General features: G+C 41.7%; 1 protein-coding gene across 1 annotated transcript in view; it reads left to right on the top strand.

The window, feature by feature from the left end:
- Nucleotides 1-2,078: 2,078 nt before the first annotated feature.
- rimbp2b (RIMS binding protein 2b) overlaps nt 2,079-22,022 on the top strand; it is a 106,647-nt gene continuing 86,703 nt past the window's right edge. The window contains exons 1-5 of the mRNA XM_050050090.1: nt 2,079-2,172; nt 3,871-3,993; nt 4,544-4,637; nt 4,733-4,864; nt 21,110-21,247. Coding sequence (XP_049906047.1) covers nt 4,572-4,637; nt 4,733-4,864; nt 21,110-21,247 — 336 coding nt within the window. The 5' untranslated portion in view covers nt 2,079-2,172; nt 3,871-3,993; nt 4,544-4,571. The remainder of the gene's footprint in view (nt 2,173-3,870; nt 3,994-4,543; nt 4,638-4,732; nt 4,865-21,109; nt 21,248-22,022) is intronic.

The raw sequence follows: 22,022 nt of genomic DNA on the forward strand, positions 1-22,022 counted from the left end.
TCTCCATCTGCTCTTCAGTTTTACATCATATTAACAAGTTTCCATCTCCCAAAACTCCAGCATATTTGACTTCTCCAACTTGCCCTCCAATGATTTTATTTGCTTTAGCTAATCGACTTTCTTTACTCCCCCTCTCCCTTGAATCTTATCACTACATTAAGCAATCCTGTCTTCGGGTCCTTCTCGTCACCCTCTCTGTTCCATGTGAGCTAGCTGCATCTTTTTGCCTCCTCTTCATGGATCTTCATGGACACTGTAAAAATTTGGGGCTCAGCTCAAACGTTAGGTCCAGGGCACACTCCCCCTGGAAGATTTTTCCCTATTTAAAGCAGCTATATGCACTATTTCTCAAGCCATTTGAGATATTAGAATGCTTAAAAATCTGTACACCATTTGGGGAAAACATGATAGTTGCTAAGGGAAAAAAAAATCCTGTCGAGCCAACATCCTATTTTGTATTTAGCTGTTCTCCAGCTGTCTTCATTATTCTGAAACCGTAACACAACAAATGTTGAAGATGACTAATTTTCACTCCTGCCACTTAAAAGCAGGCAAATATTGTCTGATGTTACTATTTTTTTCAAGTTACACTGGTAGAATAGTAATTTGGCATAAACAGCATTACTAATTTTGTAACCTATTTTTGTTATACTATGCTGGAGTAGAGTTCACAGAATGAATGTTTAGCTGACAAATCTGCTACATTTTAATCCATGCCATATAAACTGGACTGCTCTATTTACAAATCAAAGATCCCCAACAATGGGAAGTAGATGTGGTCTTCAGTACGCTGAATTGAATATAATTACTCAGTTATTAGATTTTTTAGGGAATAGCATAATCCTGCATTTACTGGCGCATGGAATAGTGTATATTGGCAGGACTGTTTATTGTGTCACCCTCATGTTTGCCCTTGTGCATGAGCCGTACAAATCTGGGACCCTCTCATGAGAGACCCAGATTGCTCCATTGTCCTACTACAGGTCAGAAACTCCTAACATTACCCATCTATAACTCCTTGACTCTTCAGGAGGAATCATATGAGGGATGCCAGCTACTAGTTCTGTGCTGCCGTTAATTGTCTGCACAGTAACTGCGTAATAGGCCTACTGGCAAAAGAACTCTATTGAATTGTCTCTGGTGCTGGTAGTGTAACAGTCAGAAATGTTTTTTCTTTGGTACAGCTGACTTGCCACAGTCGTCTTGGACCCCGTGTTGTGTCAAAGTCTGTTCCCCATTAAAGTGTTTCCCTCCTGTTTAAAGATGTACCACCCACCTCCATGGTTCATGGTGGTTTGGTTCAGATTAAGTAGGGAAACACATACAGGGAGGCAGTCTTGGCACAGCACATGTTCCTGAACACATTTTCAGGGCAAGATTTTTTTTTGTGTGTGGCGTGCCTTTATTTGACCAATTCAGCTTGTTAAACACATATTTACTAGTTACACTTACATGTACTTAAGTAAGTCATTCTTTTTCCAGAGGAAAATGATTAGGCTGCCTTTACTCTGCAACATTTGACGACATGCACATCACTTAGAGCAGTGATACTGAACCATAGGGTGCTGGATGGCCTGCTGATCATTTTCAAATTCACAATGAAAATAAACTGATGTACACTGGGATTTTTGTGTGTGTGTGTGTGTGTGTGTGCTTTGAATGTAAATAAGATGCCGTAATGCATGAAAAAGCATTAAAATAAAGCTTGTTTATCTGAAGAAAGTGCCAGGGGAGGATCCCCTGGATGAGGTCCCAGTTAAACCCTGAATGTCCTCAAGTCCTAGAAACGCCCCTGTATACACTTGACCTGTGGGGGGGCTGCTGCCACTATGTTTGTCTCATGTCAAAGATGAGTCAGGACAGTAAACGGCGAAAGATTAACAACTGCCAATTCCTTTACGATAAAAATACTGACAAATATGAGTAATATGTTTGTTAACTGGCCCCTGACTTCCTGTCATTTTGAAATAGGGGGCCCCTGACAAAACAAGCTAAGTAGCCTATCCCTGCCTGTGAACCTGGGTAGGCTCTGTTAGCCACGCCCCTCATGACCCTGTTAGCACGCTAATGCTGACAGCTGGACATTCAGGTGAGAGAGAGCAGACTTTTTGTCGGAGGCTATAAGACCACAGCACAGAAAGCAGCGAGCTTCGGGTAGAAGCCTGGTTTGAGGTCAGTACAGCGAGTGTACCTGTTGTGTTAGTGCTGACACATTTAATACAACATACACACAGTAGCTTGCTTCATCCTTCAAAACTGTTACTGCATTCTGACATAATGTAAATATCCGAGCTAAGCTAGGCTAACGGTTGCTCACCTTCCCTGTTTTATGAGCAGTTAAACGCAGTCTAGTGATGGTCATTTATGTAACCTGACGAAGAGAGTAGTAGAACAAATGTGTATGCACGAATAAAAACAAGAGAGACTATTTTTATTATAGCCTATGTGGGCATGACTAATACAATTTAAGCCACAGTTGGTTTTCCCCAGGTAAAAGTGAAGAAGTGAACACACCTGTCATACAACTTTCTCCTAATTAGCCTCAGTGAGTCATGTAATAGCTAGGCCTTTTAGACGTTTTCAGTAAGATTAGAGACTGATAACCACTTCTGTATTTGTAGTAATACTACTGCTACTACTACTACTACTACTACTACTAATAAATTCGATTTATATAGCATTTTCTGGATAATCAAAGACACAAAGACAACAAAACAAAAACAAAATACAATCCAAAGATGAAATAATTCATAAGAAGGGAAACAAGGCAGAAAGGAAGAAGAAACAGTTTTGGAGTTTTGAAGAGGCATGTTTTAGGGATTTCCTGAAGGTGGAGAGTGAGGGGGAGTTTCTGATGCCTTTAGGGAGTAAGTCCCAGAGGGTGGGAGCAGCCCTGTCCCCCAGGTGTGGTGGCTAGTCCTGGTGGGTGGTGGTGGTACAGGTAGGGGGTAGCCAGGCTGTGGAGGACTGTTTTTTTTTAGGGGACAATGAGGAGTTTAAAGTGGTTCCTGGATGTGGGGGCTAATACCTGATCTGTGGGGGTCTGTGATGAGAACATCTGTAGAGTATCTGTTGAGCGTACATCTGTAGGGACACTGGCACGTTGATGTTCTTTCTATTTACATCGACAAAACAGACATGATACATGCTTGATATGCATGATTTTAGGGCTGGGTCATGTGGAGAAAATAAAATATCACAATATTGTTGACAAAATACCTTTATCAATATTGCGACAATATTATAGGTTGACTATTGGTGCTTCCATGAAATATCCACACAAGATTTTTGATAATCACAACATTAATATGTCTATATCTCTCATGGAGTGGCAATGCTTCACAGCCACCAGAGACAAACAGGGCATCCAAGCTACTAGACCTACAATACTGGATATTTGGCAAGTGGAATCTCTGACTGTACAAAGCCTGTTACACTCTCACTGGATCCCAAATTAGATCCTGTGTGTACAGTTTCGAACATCTCTTGTGTGCAGATATAACCTTCTAGACCTTAATATATTAAAAGCTGCCGGAGACTCTTACATAATGAAGTGCAGAGGACTGTTTGGAATGACTAAACGGGCACCAAACATTTATCTAACCAATGAGAAGAAAACAGAGAACCTCATATAGCAGTCTCTCTCAAACTGATGCAGGAGGCGTCGCATTGCTCGGCCTTCGGAGAAGCGACTCTGATTGTATTTGAAGGCTCTAGAACAATTTGTATGTTAGAGTGTGCACTATATCAGATATACTATCTCTGCTCTTAAAAGAAGAGTGAATTGCATAGCACAATAGAGTGCTTGGTCTTATTGGGACTGGAGCTGACAGGGAAGGAAATTCCAGCTGCTAATAGTCTCCTCTGCAGTGGTTTAGGAGAACGTTGGCCTGGATGACCTGGTGAAAACTGCACTGTTACTGATGACCGGATCACTGGATGTTTTAATTGCTGCCTCATTTCTGCTGGCGCCTGGCTTATCCTGCATCAGAGGTCAGTGGTAGTAAAATATTAAACATATCTGCTGGATTTTGTAGTGTTATTAGTCTGTAATGGAGTTATAGCCAGCAGGGCTGCTGTGAATCACAGTTTTAACATCAATGAAAATTTGAACTGTAAGCTCCAGCCGAATTATGCGGACAATCTGAATATCTTATTACTTTTAAATATCATGGTTTTCACCTAGCCATGCATTTGCAAAACTTGTAGATTTGATAAATAAAAAAACCCTACCCTTTGCATCATTTCTACAGTGACACTGTTTAAAGCTGTTTACATTTCCACATGCATGTGATGCAATAATCTTTTAAATGTAATGAACAAAAACAACATAAAATGGTTTCAGAAGAAATAAACTCATCCTTTAAACATACAGTAATTTTTTTTACATGCAGCTCTTGCCTGTTTTTTTATTCACCAAAATGTAATTTTAGATGGTTTTGTAGTTTCATGTATTTCCTGTGGCAGCTGTGCCGTCTTTTCTGTCTGTGTGTGTACTGACAATAATCCAACATCCATTATTATGTAACTCTGCTGAATACAGATATTTATAATCTGAACATGCTGGAGTTATGACATCATCCGGCACTGCTGACCATGACAAGCGTTTGGGGAAGCATGCAAACCGGTCTGTCATGGTAGGTTATTGCTTGTAACAATCAGGGAATGTATCACTGAGATGTAATGCGATTGATGCGTGGCTTAACTTGATATCTGTTTTTTTATGTGCCAGGGGACAATGGGTTGTCAGAAGACTTTCAAGGTGGAGAAACTCCTGAAACAGTCTCAGTGGGAAGTAGCGTGGAGCCAGAGGCAAAGGTTAGTTACGACGAAGAGGAACAGCCGGATGAGAGGCACAGATAAGGTGAGCGTGGCGTGTTGTTTGCCTGTGCGTTGGTTGTAAAGCTTTCGATGAATAAGCTTTGATTCAGCTGCGTCTGGACAGTGCCGGGATCAGCACTTGTTGATGCCTGCAGCCATAATCTGACCTCACGCTGCACTCCTCAGCCAAGGCTCTTTACTGTCACCAAGGCTCTTCATTAAAAAATGCAACCATATGTGGCACTCAGTGATTGTGTTTTCATCTCTTATTTGGATGATTTAGCGACCAAACAAACAAGATTTTGTAATGCTTTATTTATTGTAAGTGGTATTTGCTTGTTTACAAAGAGATTACCCAACATGCCATTATGTAATATGCATTTCACTAAATACAGCGTAAAATATACAGTGTCTACAAATTAATTAAATTTGGGCAGGTTTGATTTGCATTAGTTTATAATAGTAGATCCCCACATCTAAGCATGTATGTTTGGTAACTTACTTATCTAGTTACTTTGTTTGTAACCATTATATGACATACCAGCCATGGGTTAAAATAAGAGAGAAAGTAAACATTGTAAACCACAAGTGGAGACAAGAAGCTGAGGAGTTAGTCAAGTGTATTAATGCTGTATTAACTGACATTTTTTAACACTTAATTGTTGTGGCATTTAACTACCAGTAGTACATTCCTGTGTTCGATAGCCTCACAGTTAAGAGTCTAATTAAGAGAACAGAACTGATTTGCAATTAGTGTTCAAGCATTCGTGGTGCAGAAATGAGATGACACAAATGAAAATGCAGCTCTTACATAGATGTGCAAAATGCAGATGGTTTGGCTAATGGCCTGAATATCTTATATCAGTGTACATGTACAGATTAACAGTCAGTCTGTCATCACAGAGTGGTGTATGTTTTTGTATTGCGTGTGTGTGAAACCACGTGAGATGTGGAGATGGGTGTTGGATTTTAGAAGAGTACACTGTTAATTATTTTAAGCTGGTTTGATTTAAAATCATTATTTCCCCTGCTGCTTAAAAATACCATATAACGATATAAGATAATAAATTAATAAGTTAAGTAACAACTGCTCTGTCACACGGACTAAAAATTAGAGATACTTTATTATTACCTGAGGAGGTCATGTTTTCGGTGCTGTGCGTTTGTCTGATTTTCAGTGGGACTGCGGAAAAAACTGGCCCAGGTTGTATGAAACATAGTGGAAAGGTGTAGCATTGGCCAAGAGAGAACACATTAGATTTTGGAGCATATCCGAATTGGGGGCGGTACGCAAATTATTTTTCACTTTAGTTAAACTTGCAATACACACAGGGCTCTCTCCTCTGATGTCACAAGCAAACATGGAGGTGGCTGAGTTGTAATGGAATCAGCTAACAGTGCAGTGCTAACAACAGTGCTGACAGAGCTAAAAGTGTTTATACGCATCAGCTCACACTCACCACGGCAACCTGGGGGGCAAACCGCAGGTGTTGTTGGGTCTGAATTAGGATAGTACCATCATCGTGGCTGGCATTGTTTTCATTATTTTAACATTAACAAGCATGACTTATCTTCACATGTATTAAAGGCACATAACAAGTTTAGATTATTTTTGATTTCTCCAAACTACAAAAAAAGTCTCTTACTGCCACACTGAACAGCAATGTGAATCTCATTGTATCTTGCCGATTATGTTTTTTATGAGTAAACTTTCAGCAGTACATTGATTCAACTCACCATTTCACTTTTTATGAATAATTTAATCATTTAAATTAATAAAACTAAAATACTACGTTTAATGTAGTTTATGAGAAAATATTACTTGATTTCACTAAATCCCTGTGTGATGCTCTATAGTGTAGGTTGAGGACACAGACTTAGAGGTTGGAACCAACCAGGCCATGACACGATGAGTCGATTGATGCTGGTCTTGGGCCATTTTTTTTTGTTTTTAATAGACCGGACTCGGGTCAAATTCGGGCTCATTTAACTTCTCTTCTTTCATTTTGCCCATGTATGCACAGATGACACAACAGACCGAGGAGCCAGCTAACTAGCTAGGTATATCAAATTGTATATATGTGATGTACAGACTGCTGCAGAAGAAATGACAAGCGTGTCTCCCCATTAAGAATGACATTTATGCAGGAGGCACAGCAGCATAACTTTATTGATCAGACACATCGACAGGATCGGTCAGGATCTAATGTTAATTAATATTCTGTGTTCTTATATACACCTTGTGTGTGTTTTTGTGTGTATCAGAGAGAGTGCGCATCAGAGAGAGCTTACAGTGATGTTGTTGTCGGGCCTGGGCTTGGGCTGATTTTGCAGACTTTGTCGGGCCAGGGCTAAAATTGTTGGCCTGTGCAGGGCTACACACAGCAGTGCGAAGGAAACTGGCCAGGGATGCACTGCAACCATCTTCCAGAGTACAGTATGTAAACTGGGGTAGTTTCTGTGTTTTCATGCTCTGGTATTTGGCAGGTATTTGATGGAAATTAACTGATTCTCCTCATAGCTAGAGGATGAAAGAGAGGATTGTACAATTGACTAGAATTATGTTGCGACACAATGTTTACACAAGCATTTTCTAAGAAGAAAGCTCTCATGAGTACCTGTGAAAGTCAGTCTCTATTGTCTTAAAAGTGTTAGTGTTATTGCTGGCACACTGTCCTCTCAGTAGGCCATATTGCTATTGCACAAATGCCATTTGCTTATAGAGACAATAGGAGAGGAGAGTGTGAAGCCCTTTCAGGTACCTGACAAAGAGTAGCAGGAGTTTGTTCTCACATAACAGCCTTTGTCTATTAAGAGAATCTACAATCCATTGAGAAATGCATGTGCGTCATCTCAGCAGACTCGCCTTGCTCACGATTTCTTGTTTTGAAAGCACAGCCAAAGTCTTCAGACAGGACTCTGATGTAGAAACAAGAGGCATGCAAGTGCTCAGTGGAGGCTGTTATGGACAGCATCAGAGTAGTTGACTCGGCAGGCAAACAGCAGGAGGCAGGACAGGACCTGCTGTACAAGGAGCTTCATTATGTCTGAAGTCAGTGCCACTGGTCTGTCTTACACCATGCTTTGGAATGGGGGAGAAGATGGCTGTGATGAGCTGAGCAGGAGGTTTTATTTTGATATAAAATGCTTATTATATCATTAGACTATATTATCTGAGATTTTGGTGATCAGACAATATGTTACATCTTTGGTCATCATATGCAAACTATTAATATATTTTTTGCTCAAGATACTTGCGTAAATGTTGCATCTTAATTTATCTGCAAAACATCAGTGTTTTGCTGCTCTTTATTCCTTTCTATTAGCTACCTCTCGCTATATGAGCTACCTTAGCTCCTCCTGTTGTTGTTGTTACAGCACCTCACACAGTTTTTCGTTAATCCGCAGAACCCTTCACAAAAGGGAATGTCAAAACAGTTGTTCACACCTCCAAACGTGTGTCAGCCAGCCGAGTTAAGGCAGGCCTGGAGCTCCTGGTCTGCCTTCTGACATCCTCTGACAGCTGTCTGAACAGGTTTGGTTCCCTTTAACATTCTAAGGTAGGCAGGCGTCCTCTGAATCATTATTTAAAAAATGAAATAAACTAACACTGGACCAGCAGGAGGATCAGCTAGTTGATGCACCTTAGAAAGCTTTAGTGAAGAGAGTCAGAAATGCCTTGGTTCCAGTTTTGCATGATTTTATTAAAATGTTCTGTCTGTCTCCTTTTTTCCCTCTTGACCCAAACTTTACCTAAAGAATCCGACCAGTGTACCAGATTTAGAAATGAAGGACTAAACTCTTCTCCTTCATGGAGACACAAATAAGACATTTGAAGGTCATTCATTGCTTCAACATTCATAGATAATAGAAAAAAAAACACATTCATGAACACAGTTCCCCAGTCAACATGATCAAAGAAGTGTAGCGCTTGCAGTTCTTTTAATCCTGCTGTGTTATGGTTTTAGTTAATTTACTAAAAGCCCTAGAGGTGATCTAATCTACAGTGTGGTCGCCCATAGCAGCTGATGTTATAGTGTAAACATCAGGTGTGCTTCCTGCTCATTGTCAGACCTCGCTGCCTCCCCCTTTAGTGTTTACAAACCAGGTAGAGGACATGAGTGGAAACATTTGACATCAATCGTGGGTGATGTCCCGGTGCCTTGAGTGTTAAACAGCCGCTGTGCAATATAAGCTCTCAATCGGGACTGCAGAGAGGGTCCCGCTGGAGGGGGAGGGAAGGCTCTAAACAGAGGTAAGGAGCTGCTGTGGTTGCTAGGCATCCACGCTGAGGAAAGCATATCTGTTTTGGGCCCTGCTCCTCCTCTCTCCTCTTTTTTTTCTCACAACAGAGTGCAGCACCGCTGTCAGCCACAGAGGGCAGCCATACTGCACACGCTGTGCTGCTGTCCTGCACATCTCCCTGTAGTGAAAAAAAAAAACCCAGGATGGCCCAAATAATCCCCTTTAATACCCTTCTGCACTTGATTTCCTGATCTGTGATTGGATGGTAATGGTGTAGCTGCTGTTTGTGATAGCTGATTGGTTTGGTCCACCATTCAGTGAGTGAGGGTTTGTCAGGCTGAGCCTCCGGGTAGCCTCTGTGGCATAATGACCCATGACGAGACGAGGCTGAGTCCCTGTATCAGCTGGCAAAAAAAAAAAAATAGCCGAGAAGCACTGCAACAAAACTGGGGGCAAAGACCAAATGGGACGCCAGAGAACCTCACATGACCTTGCCAGCTTCAATCATGGCAGCTCATCAGTGGTGGTTAGGTGGGCAGGCGGTACGATGGAACACGTGGCTGGAAGGCTTTATTGACAGGATTGTCTGTGACTGCTGAGAATAGGACAGAGAATGACCAATTCTGATTAAGGAAGACGAAAGACATCCTGGAGAGGGAGCACTGCTCAGTACTGCTGCGCACTGCACTGCCTCTGCACCCCTGCGTGCCTGTGTCTGTGTGACTAAGCGTGTGTGTGTGTGTGTGTGTGTATGAGAGAGAGAGAGTGAGAGAGAGAGAGAGAAAGGGGGCGTGTTGGTGTGTGTGTGCTCTGCTGCACAGCCACGGTAGTGTGAGCTGAGTGATGCTCGCTGGCTGTCTCTCTCTCTCTCTCTCCCTGCGCTGCCTGGCTGTGCCTCTTTCTGCTGAGCATTGATGAACCATTTTATGCTACAGAGCTGCCATAGCCATCGTCCTGGTTCCGCTGCTTTTCTGTCCTTCCAGCACAGAAGGAAACACCTGCCACCGCATCGGCTCTTTAAACGCGGCTGCTAAGGTACTGTACCATCTACTGTCTGCTGTCAAGCTGTGTGTTTTTCTAAGCGAAGGATTGTTGTGCTGCCTCTGCTGCAGGATCCCTGAGCTGCTGCTGCTGCTGCTGCTGCTGGAGGGATAAGGATCATCATAACATGTCTCAGTGTCTTAGACTGTTAGTGGCTACAATAATTGAAATGTGGTCTCCTGGTTATCGTGCACATGTAGCCCCCTACCCTTATATGTATTCCTTAAGAGATGGATGAACGTGTTTTGAGCTGCTCTGCTCAGGAGTGCAGAATATCCAGGTTTGACAGCAGTGAGAAGAGCCAGAGGACATTGCACATCATTTGCATGCAGTGAGAATTCACTGACATATTATTATACTGAGTTTCACGTCCTAACTGAAAACATGCTGCAGTGTGTTTATAAGAGTACCTCAGTCGGTACAGCAGGAACAGTGTGTTTAATGTCTGTGGATGATATAACATGATTTTCGGGGTTGACGTTGGTTCCGGTTGTCACTGCCATGCCTGTCAGATGGCGCTTTCTGTACAGTCTACGTGCAGAGGAGATGTGTTAGTTTTAAGTTGAGAAGAACCCATAGGGTAAATGCAGTTGTGTGAATGGATTGGAGATATGGATGCTAATTGGTAGACAGCAGTCATCTGATATTGATCAGTGTGCGTGCATGGATTTCGTCAAACATTCGTGCAGATTATTCGTCAGTGTAGACGGTTATCAGCGCATGACAACAGCTGACACTGTAAGGTTGGTGCTTTTTTTTTAACATACCAAAAAGGTGTCCTTGAGTGTGTTTGTGTGTGAGTTTGTGTGTGCGCATTATGAATTGACACAGGGTTGTAAAGGGCATTTATAGATATGTAAAGGATATACAGTAAGTGTGTCTGTATGTTGTCATCAGCCACAGAGCTCTGTTTGCAGGGAGACAAGATCCTATAGGTGGCAGTCATGAGAGCAGAGGGTGGCAGTGGGAATAAACAGTGGAGGCTGAACTGTGATTTTCACTGTGTGAAAATATGTTGTGTGTGTGTGTGTGTGTGTGTGTGTGTGTGTCTGTCTGTCTGTCTGTCTGTGTGCACGTGCGCACAGGTATGTGTCTGCTGCCTCCCAAGGTCACTCATTTGAAGAGCTTCCATAATTAGGGCCGTCAGTCTCAGGTATGAGAGAGTACTCACCAGCTCCCATTCATGCTGTAGCTCCTCCTGTCCACCTTGACAAGCACGCATGGCCATTCATCATTTCACTGGTTATCCCTGAGCTGCCAGCAAGTGACTTTTATCTTCACTATGCACAGCAGACGGGTATTCATATTTCCAACCTAAATTTGTTGTATCTGCAGTGAGTTGGCGAGAGGAGGTGGGGGGGGGGGGGGTTGGTGGTGAAGGAGTTCAAGGAGGGAGGATGAGGAGTGTTGAGAATTTCTAAATTCCAGCCCTGGGTCAAATAATATTTGCATAGAATTCTTAATGTTTATTCCCTCCCTCTGGTAGCACCAAATGGGTGGGGTTTACCGCATTGGGAGTTCAGACATTTTGTTTTCAGTCACAGAAAACTACACTGAATTTAAATTAAAAATGTGTCTGCTCACTGATTTTATTCCATATTGAAGCCATCTGGTATTTGTCCATATGGTAAATGAAGAAAACCCAAAGACACTGGATTTTTGAAGTGTGATATGTGAGAGTTAAAAAAAGAAATCTAATACAGATATATGGGCCAGTATTTTATTTTTTAGCCTTTTTAGTTCAAATATTGTTGATGAAGATACTTTTATTTGCCATTAAAGAATTGTGACCCATATTTACCAAGTGGTACATGTAATTCTGCATTACTGATTTCTATTTTTGGCAGCAGAAACAAGATGTGAACTGTTAGCAAACAGTTTCTTATTCACACACCCACCAGACACAGAGACTGTTAGCATTCATTTGGAGTTGTGTTTATGTGTTTAGTTTTTAAATGACCCCTTTGGCACTTTTTTCCTTATCATTTTACAATTTAGATCCTATTTTGTCACAGTATGAGTGTCCTGTTTGTTTGTAACTTTGTGTGATATTGCTGCTGTGCTTTACCAAGGTCTCCCTTGACAATGAGACTCCATGGCTCAATGAGATTACCTATCTAAATAAAGGTTAAAGAAATATAAAAAATATTTCCCCCTGCTGAATGTTAGACCAGTATTCACTCTCCCTTTAGCTTTGTTTTTGGTCTTGAGCAACTCCTGAGGGAAATAACCAGCTCTTTAGCTGCTAAATGCTCCACTGTGTTCACCAGGAAGTCACTAACTTTGTCTGTCTGCTGTAGCTGGGCAGGTAGTGCACACTAGATTTCTCAGAGTCTTTTGTTTGTTTTTTTGCTGAAAACAGCTGCATGCTGCGTTTGGAAATTAGGCTGATGAGAGCACTGAGAGTGAACTAAACAGTAAAGTTGTGGGCCATGCAAGATAATAAAAATGAGCTGGAAGACATTAAAATGCTCAGTAGAGGTGAAAGGAACTCAGGTGATTAGGTGTAAGTAGAAATTTCATCCATTGTTTATATAAAATAATTAATCGAAGAGGCTTTAAAGTTGAAAAATAAATTTGCCAGTGCTCTCCAGTGGACAGTTTTTGTAACGGAGAAAGTGTTTCTAGATTACATCACACATATCTTTGACATTTCCTTGTACACTGATACTGACATACATGCCAATACTGATACAGCTGTGATAAGCTGAAATCATAAGTACTAGAATAAATGTTGGCATGGTACATGTCTGCAAACCACAGTTATTTAACATTTATACATTATTAGGTAGCAGATATGTTTCAACTTTATGTTTCTTGACATTTTAACAATGTTGTTGATAACGTGGTTATTGTTGCCATGATGTTTCCCTAAAAAACACCATACAAGCGTTACACCATATGCCATCGCCTCCACCTCCGATGGTAGAGTCAGCACATATACTACATCACTTAAGAAGCGTTAATATGATATGTATGAAACACACAAATGTAACATATCTGTGGTTCGCAGAAATGTACAATGCCAACATTTACCTCTGGTTACTGGGCTGAATTATAATATTGCTGTGCTGGTATATCAGTTTGGCTCTGAAGCCATGAAGCAGGGTAAAAGAAATGCTGAAAATCTGAAAAGTGTGTTCAGATTAAAATAGCAGTGATGCTATGTTATTTGCAAATTCCCTTTGAAGCTTGTATGTTTAAGTCTATATAAAGATGGTTAATACTTTGAGGGCACTGTGCAGTGTGTGTTGTTAGAGTTTACAACCTTGAGTGGTGGCACCATTAGCATTCTTTTGGGCAGTGTAGATGTGTACACAGCTAGCAGCTGGCAACAAATGTGGAATTCGGACAAAAATGTGTTTGTGTTTTCTTAACATTCCTCGTCACTGTGTGGCTGGGTTGCCCAGTTGAAATCCTGTAAGAATGCACAAGCGTCTCCTGTATGTGTGCATTGCTTGGTGGATTTGCTGAATAGTATTGGTAGTATGAATCATTGTCTCCAGTGTTGGTGTTAGACAGACATAAGTGAAAGGCGAAGTGCTGAGGCGCTGAACATGGCTGCTCAGCGGAGGATGTAGCAGTGTGAGAGGAGCATGGCTCAGCATGGTCCTGAGTGACTGAGACTAGGCTGTAGTAACAGCTGGAACATTGCTGCTGCTGGCGCCTGGATGTGGCCTGGATAAAGCACGTGACCCCGCCACAGTGTGAGGCATTAGTGATATGAACAGCAGGGTCCACGGCCGCTGTTACATAACACCATCTTCTCTGGGAAATCTCTGTAAAGATGGCTCCGGGAGACTCAGTGACAGCAGAGTGAAAGTGCATTATCATTGTCAGCATCCGCATCACTCGCTTGGATTGTTGGATTGTCCCGTGCATGACAAAGCAAGCATGTGTCTCTTGTGTGTCCGGAGGGTGTTTTCATGTGAGGGCAGATTTATGTAGCTGTTTTGTACTATATAAGCCCCTGGACTACATCTGCTCTACACACATGTTCAGTGTTTGTGTGTACATGGTCTATATACGTGTAGTTACTTGCATGTGTCTTTACAAGCATGTGAGTGTTGCCGTTTGCATCTTTACATATGTGCATGTGCATGTTTACAGCACATGTTTGTGTTACGCCATAGCTCCCGCAGCTGAAATTGTAATGTAAGTAGATATGTTGTGCCAGCTGTCGTCATGTCGGCGGTTTGACTGACCGCTGTAGTCGGGCTCAGACAGCCATGAGGGACTGGCTGCAGACTTCTCTGGAGGTCAGAGGAGAGTAGCTGGTAATCACCTCAGGGATCTGACTGCATTCATAATTGATTGTTCCTGGAGTTGATCAGGGCTGTCCACTCAGCCCGATGGACAACGCTGATCTGGTGTAAACAGCATGAGATTAGATGAGCCCCCAGAAGTTAGTTGTGGTGGTCGATTGTTAGGGTGAGGCTATTGTATTTCCACTGGAGTTTACAGATGTGAACGACAGCTGTGACATTTTCACAGCACGAAATGTTTGCATTTAAAGCTGCAGGGCCTGCTCTGGCAGTACAAAACTCATGCTATTGCTTTAGCTTCATCATGGTTACATAGTTATGGACAGGCCATTGATTGACTTAATAGTAGTCAGTGCAGGAGAGGAGGTAGGACCTAAAGGCAAAGCACCTTTCTTTCATACCAACAGGATTTTAGTTAGCACCAGCAAGGTTTGACTAATAAAGTTACTCAGGGTTTCCACATGTTTTTACCAATGAATTATCAAAACTTTCCATCACTTTTCCATAATGTTTCACCCCATTTCCATGGCTTTAATGAAGTGCTTTATAGTAGGCCTATATAGCAGTACAGCCATACATTGTTAAATTCACTTTCCAAGCACTTGCTAACTTTACTCGCTCGTTAGACATTGTCGCCACCAACTAGCTTTATACGCCAATAGACCAAACTGATACATACTGTTACAGTTACTTCACAAAACGTCAAGGCCGCACCCCTTTTTTGGGAATAGAAAACTGAAGATCTTATAGATGTCAATGCAATTTGAGGTGTGTTTAGATTATAATTTTAATTTAAGATTATAAAGTTTTAATGCATTTAATTCTTGTTAATGTTTATTTCATGGAAATGTCCAATTGTTTTGAGACTTTGCATGAAACTGAGTGATCGAGACACCTTTATACATTAAGGTTGATCATTGTCATGTCCCTTTAGTCTTCCCCTGTCCAAGTGGAACATGATCCAACACACCGAACGAATAGTGATTATCTGGACATCTATACATATTTGATTGAATCACCATATATCATTTGGCAAAGTGTTGTCTGTAACTAACCAATCTGCTAACAACCAACTGTTTGATCTATATGCTGAAATTTGGTTGGAGACGACAGGCTAACGCTGCTTAACTCTATGACTGTACTGCAGCAGCCTCCCGTGCTAACAGCTGGCTATCCATCAGTAGTAACTGTCACCAGCATCATCATTTAACCATTTACTGCCAGTGTCTCTCCTCTTAAGGGGTAGCACATTTATGTCCCTCAAAAGGGGGCGCGGCTTTGGCAACACTGCAATGCCAGTTTAGTCTGTGTGTATCACGTGACACTAGTGATGTTTCAGTGGTCACACAGTGCAGCCTAGATTAGATTTTTCTGAAAACATTTTAAACAATAGCCAAATGAATATTTATTCAAAACTTTTCCAAACCTTTTTGTTAATTGGCCTGGAAAACAGTTTTCCTACTTTCTTAACTTTTCCAGGAGTTTCATGACTGTGGGAACCCTGCTTATAAAATCCAAAGCAAGCATGTACATATATATATATATATATATATATATATATATATATATATATACACATAGATATATATATATATACATATATATATCTCTGAAACAGGTGTCACAACGGTGCAGTGGTTAGCACTGTCACCTCACAAAAAGTACTGTGTGGAGTTTGCATGATCTTCCTGTGTCAGCGTGGGTTTTCTCTGTGTTGTCCAGCTTCCTCCCACAGTCCAAAGACATGCAGGTTAATTGGTGACTTTAAATTGCCTGTAGGTGTGAATATAAGCGTGAATGGCATGTGTCTCTATGTGATTGTCTGTCTCTTTGTGTCAGCCCTGTGGTAGTCTGGCGACCTGTCCAGTGTGTACCCCGCCTACACCCAGTGTCAGCTGGAATCGGCTTCAGCCCCTCCACAATCCTGTATAAGACAAGTGGTGACAGATAATGGATGGATTGATAAATTAAACATATTTGAAATGAAATATGAAACACATTCTCTCTCTATGCACTGTCAGTTAGCCTGTGTTTGTGGTCAGCTGAGGTGGAGGGCTGTTTGGATCCATCCCGAAAGGTGGACGATAGTGCCTGAGGGCGGGAGCTAGGGGATGATTATGTGGATCTTGCCAAAATCCACAGGCAGCGCTGATTATTTGTCAGGATTTGCTTTGTAATAAAAAAGCTTATCTCCACAGGTTCAATCTCGGTCTCTACCTCTGTCTCTGCCTTTCTGCTTACAGGTTTTGCTTACTGAGTCTGCTTTATCCAAACTATACTGATATTTTCTTTACAAAGCATCATCATGTTCAGTTTCATGTTGCATAGGTTCATTTAACTTGCTAGATTATATGATCCCAACAAGGCAACAAAATGATGTGAACTCTGGCTCATCTGATTTATTCATTTTACAGTTGACAACAGTAGGCAACAAGAGCAGAATGATCTGATGTCTGTAACACCATGTCCAATGTTCATGTCCTTCGTACAGACATGCTCTACTCTGTCCACCATGTTGGAGGTTAATTGCACTCTCTTTGATAACATGTTATTGGCAGGCAGTGCTACAGTCACACTGTGCCTGTCAGTTCAAGGCACACTTGCTGTGTCTCCACCACTTTTAATGTTGAGGAAGATTAATGGAATGCTAATGTGCTCCAGAGTTAATGCTTTGTGTTTATGTGGGGATGTAATTGATTCTAATGTCCCGATCAAGTGGAATTTCACAGCAGATTACTAGAAAAAAAGAGCCTGGCTGCACAGTGGGTGCTGCAGCACAATGATTTCTATTTTTGCAGTGATTCATCTTTGTTAACTGTATGATGGGACATGCTACATTGTTCTATGTTATAGGTCTCTGTAGGCTTGGTAAGCCCGCTGTCCAATCCACAGCCTCCATGCTGGCCCATCAATGAACAGGGGCACAGGGTAATTGCATGAAGAAGCTATAATAAGGTGGATTGAATTAGCTTTGCCCTGACTAAAATGAATTAAAGAGGCCGTCATGACATACAGACTCAAACTAACTCATTATACCTGCTCAGCCAGATATATCATAATATACTCCATTATTTTAGAGTTGCTGACAGTCGAGGACTACAACCCAACATGGGTTTGTGGAAATGCCTGTATGCTGGAGGAACAAACAGCGTCTAATTCTGCTTAATTAGAAATGCCTGCATGGAATACTCATCCTAGTATAAATGCAAACAGAAAGCTTACCCTGGGCTCTGACAATTATCACAAATAATGAGCCCATACTGCTCTGAAATGTCATTCAAACAGATCCTATGTGCGTGTCTGAGCCAGCCAATCTGCTGCACAGTGATGAAATGTTTGTGAATGTTACTTCTCAAACATTTTAGTCATAAATAACTTTGAGCGAAATGAATCAAGAAAAAATTATTGGGGGTGTTGGTGGCTTAGTGGTAGAGCAGGCGCCCCATGTACAAGGCTGTTGCCGCAGCGGCCCGTGTTCGACTCCAGCCTGTGGTCCTTTGCTGCATGTCACTCCCTCTCTCTCTCCCCCCTTCACACTTGTCTGTCCTATCAAATAAAGGCTAAAAATGCCCAAAAAATATCTTTAAGAAAAATTATTGAACTTTATGAAGCTCTGGCTTTTCAGTAGTGTGTTCAGTCACGTAATGCCTACCATACATGAGACAACTTTGAAAAGACTTTGATACAGTCTGACACTGTTTCACATCAAGTAGTCACACACTAAAAGATGTTGCAAAGACTGGAGATCTTGCAAGGTCACTATTTGCGAGACTGCAACTACATTCCTTTTGAGATTATTTACCATCCTGCTCCTGGTGGAAAATATTACGCCAAACTCCCTTTAGGAAATATGACATATAAACAATTCCTCACGTGTCTGTAAAAACACGTAACTCTAGAAAAACAAGATAAAAGGCATCATATGTCGACAGCATTCTCATCAATTTGGCATCAATATGGTTTACAAATATAAACTGTGTTTGCTTACGGCCTTTTCATTTTGGAATTTGTCGCCTTAGCTCACTACCAGCCACAGTTGCTTAGCTCACCATTTAAGCAGGAGGAGACCCTTGTTCTTTCCACAACCCCACCAGTTTCTCCTACTATTTAACAGTACAAGAAAACCAATACTTGTTGACATTCTTGCACCTCCCCAGAACCCCCCTCCATGTTTACTGTCTGCCTGGTTTGCTGCTATTGGGTGTTGACAGTGTTCATGTCATTGTATTTCACTATTTCCATGAGCCAAGACAAAAAACTTAAGATAATAATAAACATGCTTGATTTGTCAGAACGGCAAGATGAGAAAAAGATTGTCTTTAGACAGCTTGGGCTGAGTTATATCACCTTACACCAAACATTCAAGATCAAAGGAGCGCGCACCAACTAAGGTAAACTCAGGATTTTATTCCCGACATTAGAAAATTTTCTGAGAGAATGAAAGTGCTTCAAAAGTCAATCCCTTTTATCCTGCAGACTATTTATTATTAAGTTAGGCATATCCTAACTTATTTGTCCCTCTGCATACTTTAAGTACTTACATACATATATATACATACATTTAGTATTCATTTATTCATATACATAATCTACCTACGCTTACATATCCCTACATGTCTACTCCTCTTCAATCAGTCATTTCAGACCCCTCATGCACATCATATGCAAACAAGTTATGGAACATTTCAGAAATCTATCACAATGACACAAGGGATTTTTCAGTTTACCCATTCTCTCACTTGAAGTCCGATCTGCTTGGCGATATGTACTCAATCCAGTTCTCCCACATCCTATGAAATTTATTCAGTTCCAGTTTGTCTGATGGAAAGTCTTTGCCTAAAGAAAAGGAGAATAAAAAAAAGAAAAGAAAAGTTGTTTGGTGTAAGGCCAGCCTTAGACTTCAAATAACTGTGGTGGGCATTTTTAATTAATTGGTGGATTAATTGACATATGAATGAAATTAATTGTTAGTTGCAGCTCATGGCAGCATTCTGAAAAACAGTTTGTGGATGATTAAAATTAATGGCCCCTTTGACAAACAAGTAGGTGTTTGTACTTAAAACGAGTCACTTGTACTTACTTGTACTAAACTCCGGCACAGGACGACATCATTGTCAGCCAAAACCACAAATTATTACATGGGTAGGTAAATAAGTCAAGTGGTTTCCACAGTGAATGGCAGCTAATGTTGGAGTGAGGAGTTTCTCAGCACCTATGGAGGTTCAGGTGGACGGAGGGACTACATGGCTGTAGGAGTCGTGCTCTCCAGCAGGGGTACGGGGCAGGACGGAGACAGTGCAGATGTCTGTTTGCGTTGCGGAGGTTACGGCACTGCCTCCTGCCATTAGAAACAAACACTAATTGCCCATTGGCCCCGGGTTGGAGATGTGCAGCTGGGGACATGCAGCTAAAAATAGCACTGCTTGTTCCCATGAGTGGCGGGCACAGAGCACCATAGCATTAGTATTCAGCACTAAAGCATGGCATGGACAAAAAAGGTCATCTCCTGGCCACGGCCACAAATGTCAGGGTGGGGTACAAAGCGACACCAGCACAGGGCGGGTGAACTGCGAGCAGCACCTCAGGCTTCGCCCCCATTTGGACCAACCTACTGAACCATCGTCCTCTGTCTGAGCAGTTGCAGGAAAATGTCACATGGAAACAGCCAAGCGAGTGTCATGACATCCTGTGTTTCGTTTGTAGCCCAGCAGCATCTACGCTTGTTCCATGAAGCCTTTACCTCCATGCAGCGATGGCCTTCCATGCTTGAGTCGAGTTACAGCTCTCCCTCTATGACACAAAAGCAGCATCTGGTTCCACCTGACTGGAGCCATGAATAATTTAATAGGGGGCATTATTATTTCCAGCCAGCTCCACTAGCTTGGCAATAACAAGCAGTTTAGGTAGTGCTATCAGCATTGCTGGCTAAGTGGTTGAACATGGAGAGAGGATGTTATTTTACCTTGTTGGCATCTTATACTTGTGTGGGTTTGTAAGTATCTGGTTGAATGAGTGCTTAAGTGTTATTTTTCATTGATACACTTGGTCAACATGTTGCTTGTTTGTCTGCAGATTTTGGGATGCGAGTAAACAGAGCTGTGTGAAGCATCTGGATGATTGGGATAATATCATCAAGTCACCAGTCAGTTCATGTCATGTGACATGCACAGATTAATAAGCACAGTCCATTGGGACTTTTTAAAATTTAATTTAACAGCTCATCCATTATGGAAACATTATTTTTTCTATTTTCATCTGTGATTTTTAAAAAAAAAAAAAAGATTGCACACCACTGACTTTATTTTCAAGTTTAGTGGAACGCTGCATCCAACGTGTGCACAAAGCAGCAGGCGGGCAGGTAGTCAGTAGACACTTCATACCTTCTATTGTCAGACTGAAACTGTGGAGATGAATGGAGCGAGAGCACGCTGTTTGCACTGCATGAGTGTTGCTGTTAGCTGTTTTTCCACTCAGACCACCTGCTGGCTCTGAGCGGCCACTCACCTACACTTAGAGATGGAGTGCCAGCAGATTTCATCACCAGTGGGACCAGCAGTGTTGAAGGGTTATTTGGAATAAGACAGACAAAAGCTGCTCCATCAAACTGTAAAACTGCCATTGTTATTCTATTGATGACTAACCACTGGGAAATGGTTTTGTTCCCTAAAAAATGCACAGTATTATTATCACTGTATTAATTTGACTGAAATGCTTTCTTATGTTCTTTTTCCCCACAGCTGAGAAATGAAGTTTTGCCCCTCCAGCTCCCAGGTGTGCAGCGTTTGGACAGCTTTCGTCTTCTAGAGGACAACAGCGGAGCTCTGAGACTCAACCCGGAGACCCTGAGCCACCAAAGGCAAAAGCAGAAGTTACTGGTGAGTTCTCTGTGTGTAATGGAGATAAAGACTTGTTGATGCTGGGCTGGCATGGTCCATTAGGGGCAGCTGAAGACTGCTGTGGAGGCATTTGCTTTCAGCGATTGTCTAGCTTTCATGTTCCTCTCTCTGCTTTAGATTGTGAACTTGTGAACCACGAGTTATTTCTCCTCCAGTTGTTGGTTTAATTTTGAAATGAGCTGTGCTCGCTTCTGCCTGCGCTCATTTAGAGTCACCATTGGGATTAATTGGGGTGAAAGTGGCAGTTGTCTCTGTGTTTAATGACCACTGACTGTGTCAGGAAGAAGTCAGGAAACAATGCCTCTTAGGTTAGGCGTGTGTGTTCACCTCATCCCTGCTTGAGGAGGAGGGAAGTTGTTGGCAGACTGGCCCGTTGGCTGACTTAGCGTACTTTACTTTTTAAGTTACTAAAATGCAGACATGAAATCATCCATATTTTCCTCATTAATTATTAGCTTATGATTAAAAAATATATATAAGAGATATATAAGAAAAGATATAAAAGATATTTACTGTTTTTTAGAGGGAGGGAGGCTGTGATATGAACTATATGTATACATTAAAATCTCGGCAACATGGATGCTCATCAAGGCTTACCATCAATACAGAGCAGGCAACCCCCACTGGCCCCAACGCCCCCCCGGTTCACTGTGTAGCAATTTTTGGTAATTTCATTAATCAGTAAGTTGTTAAATTAAATTAAATTTTGACCTACAGTTATCTTGACATCCTGATTTGTCCAGGGGCCCTCAGT

The sequence above is a fragment of the Epinephelus moara genome, chromosome 8 (assembly GCF_006386435.1).
Source record: "Epinephelus moara isolate mb chromosome 8, YSFRI_EMoa_1.0, whole genome shotgun sequence".
Classification (NCBI taxonomy): domain Eukaryota; kingdom Metazoa; phylum Chordata; class Actinopteri; order Perciformes; family Serranidae; genus Epinephelus; species Epinephelus moara.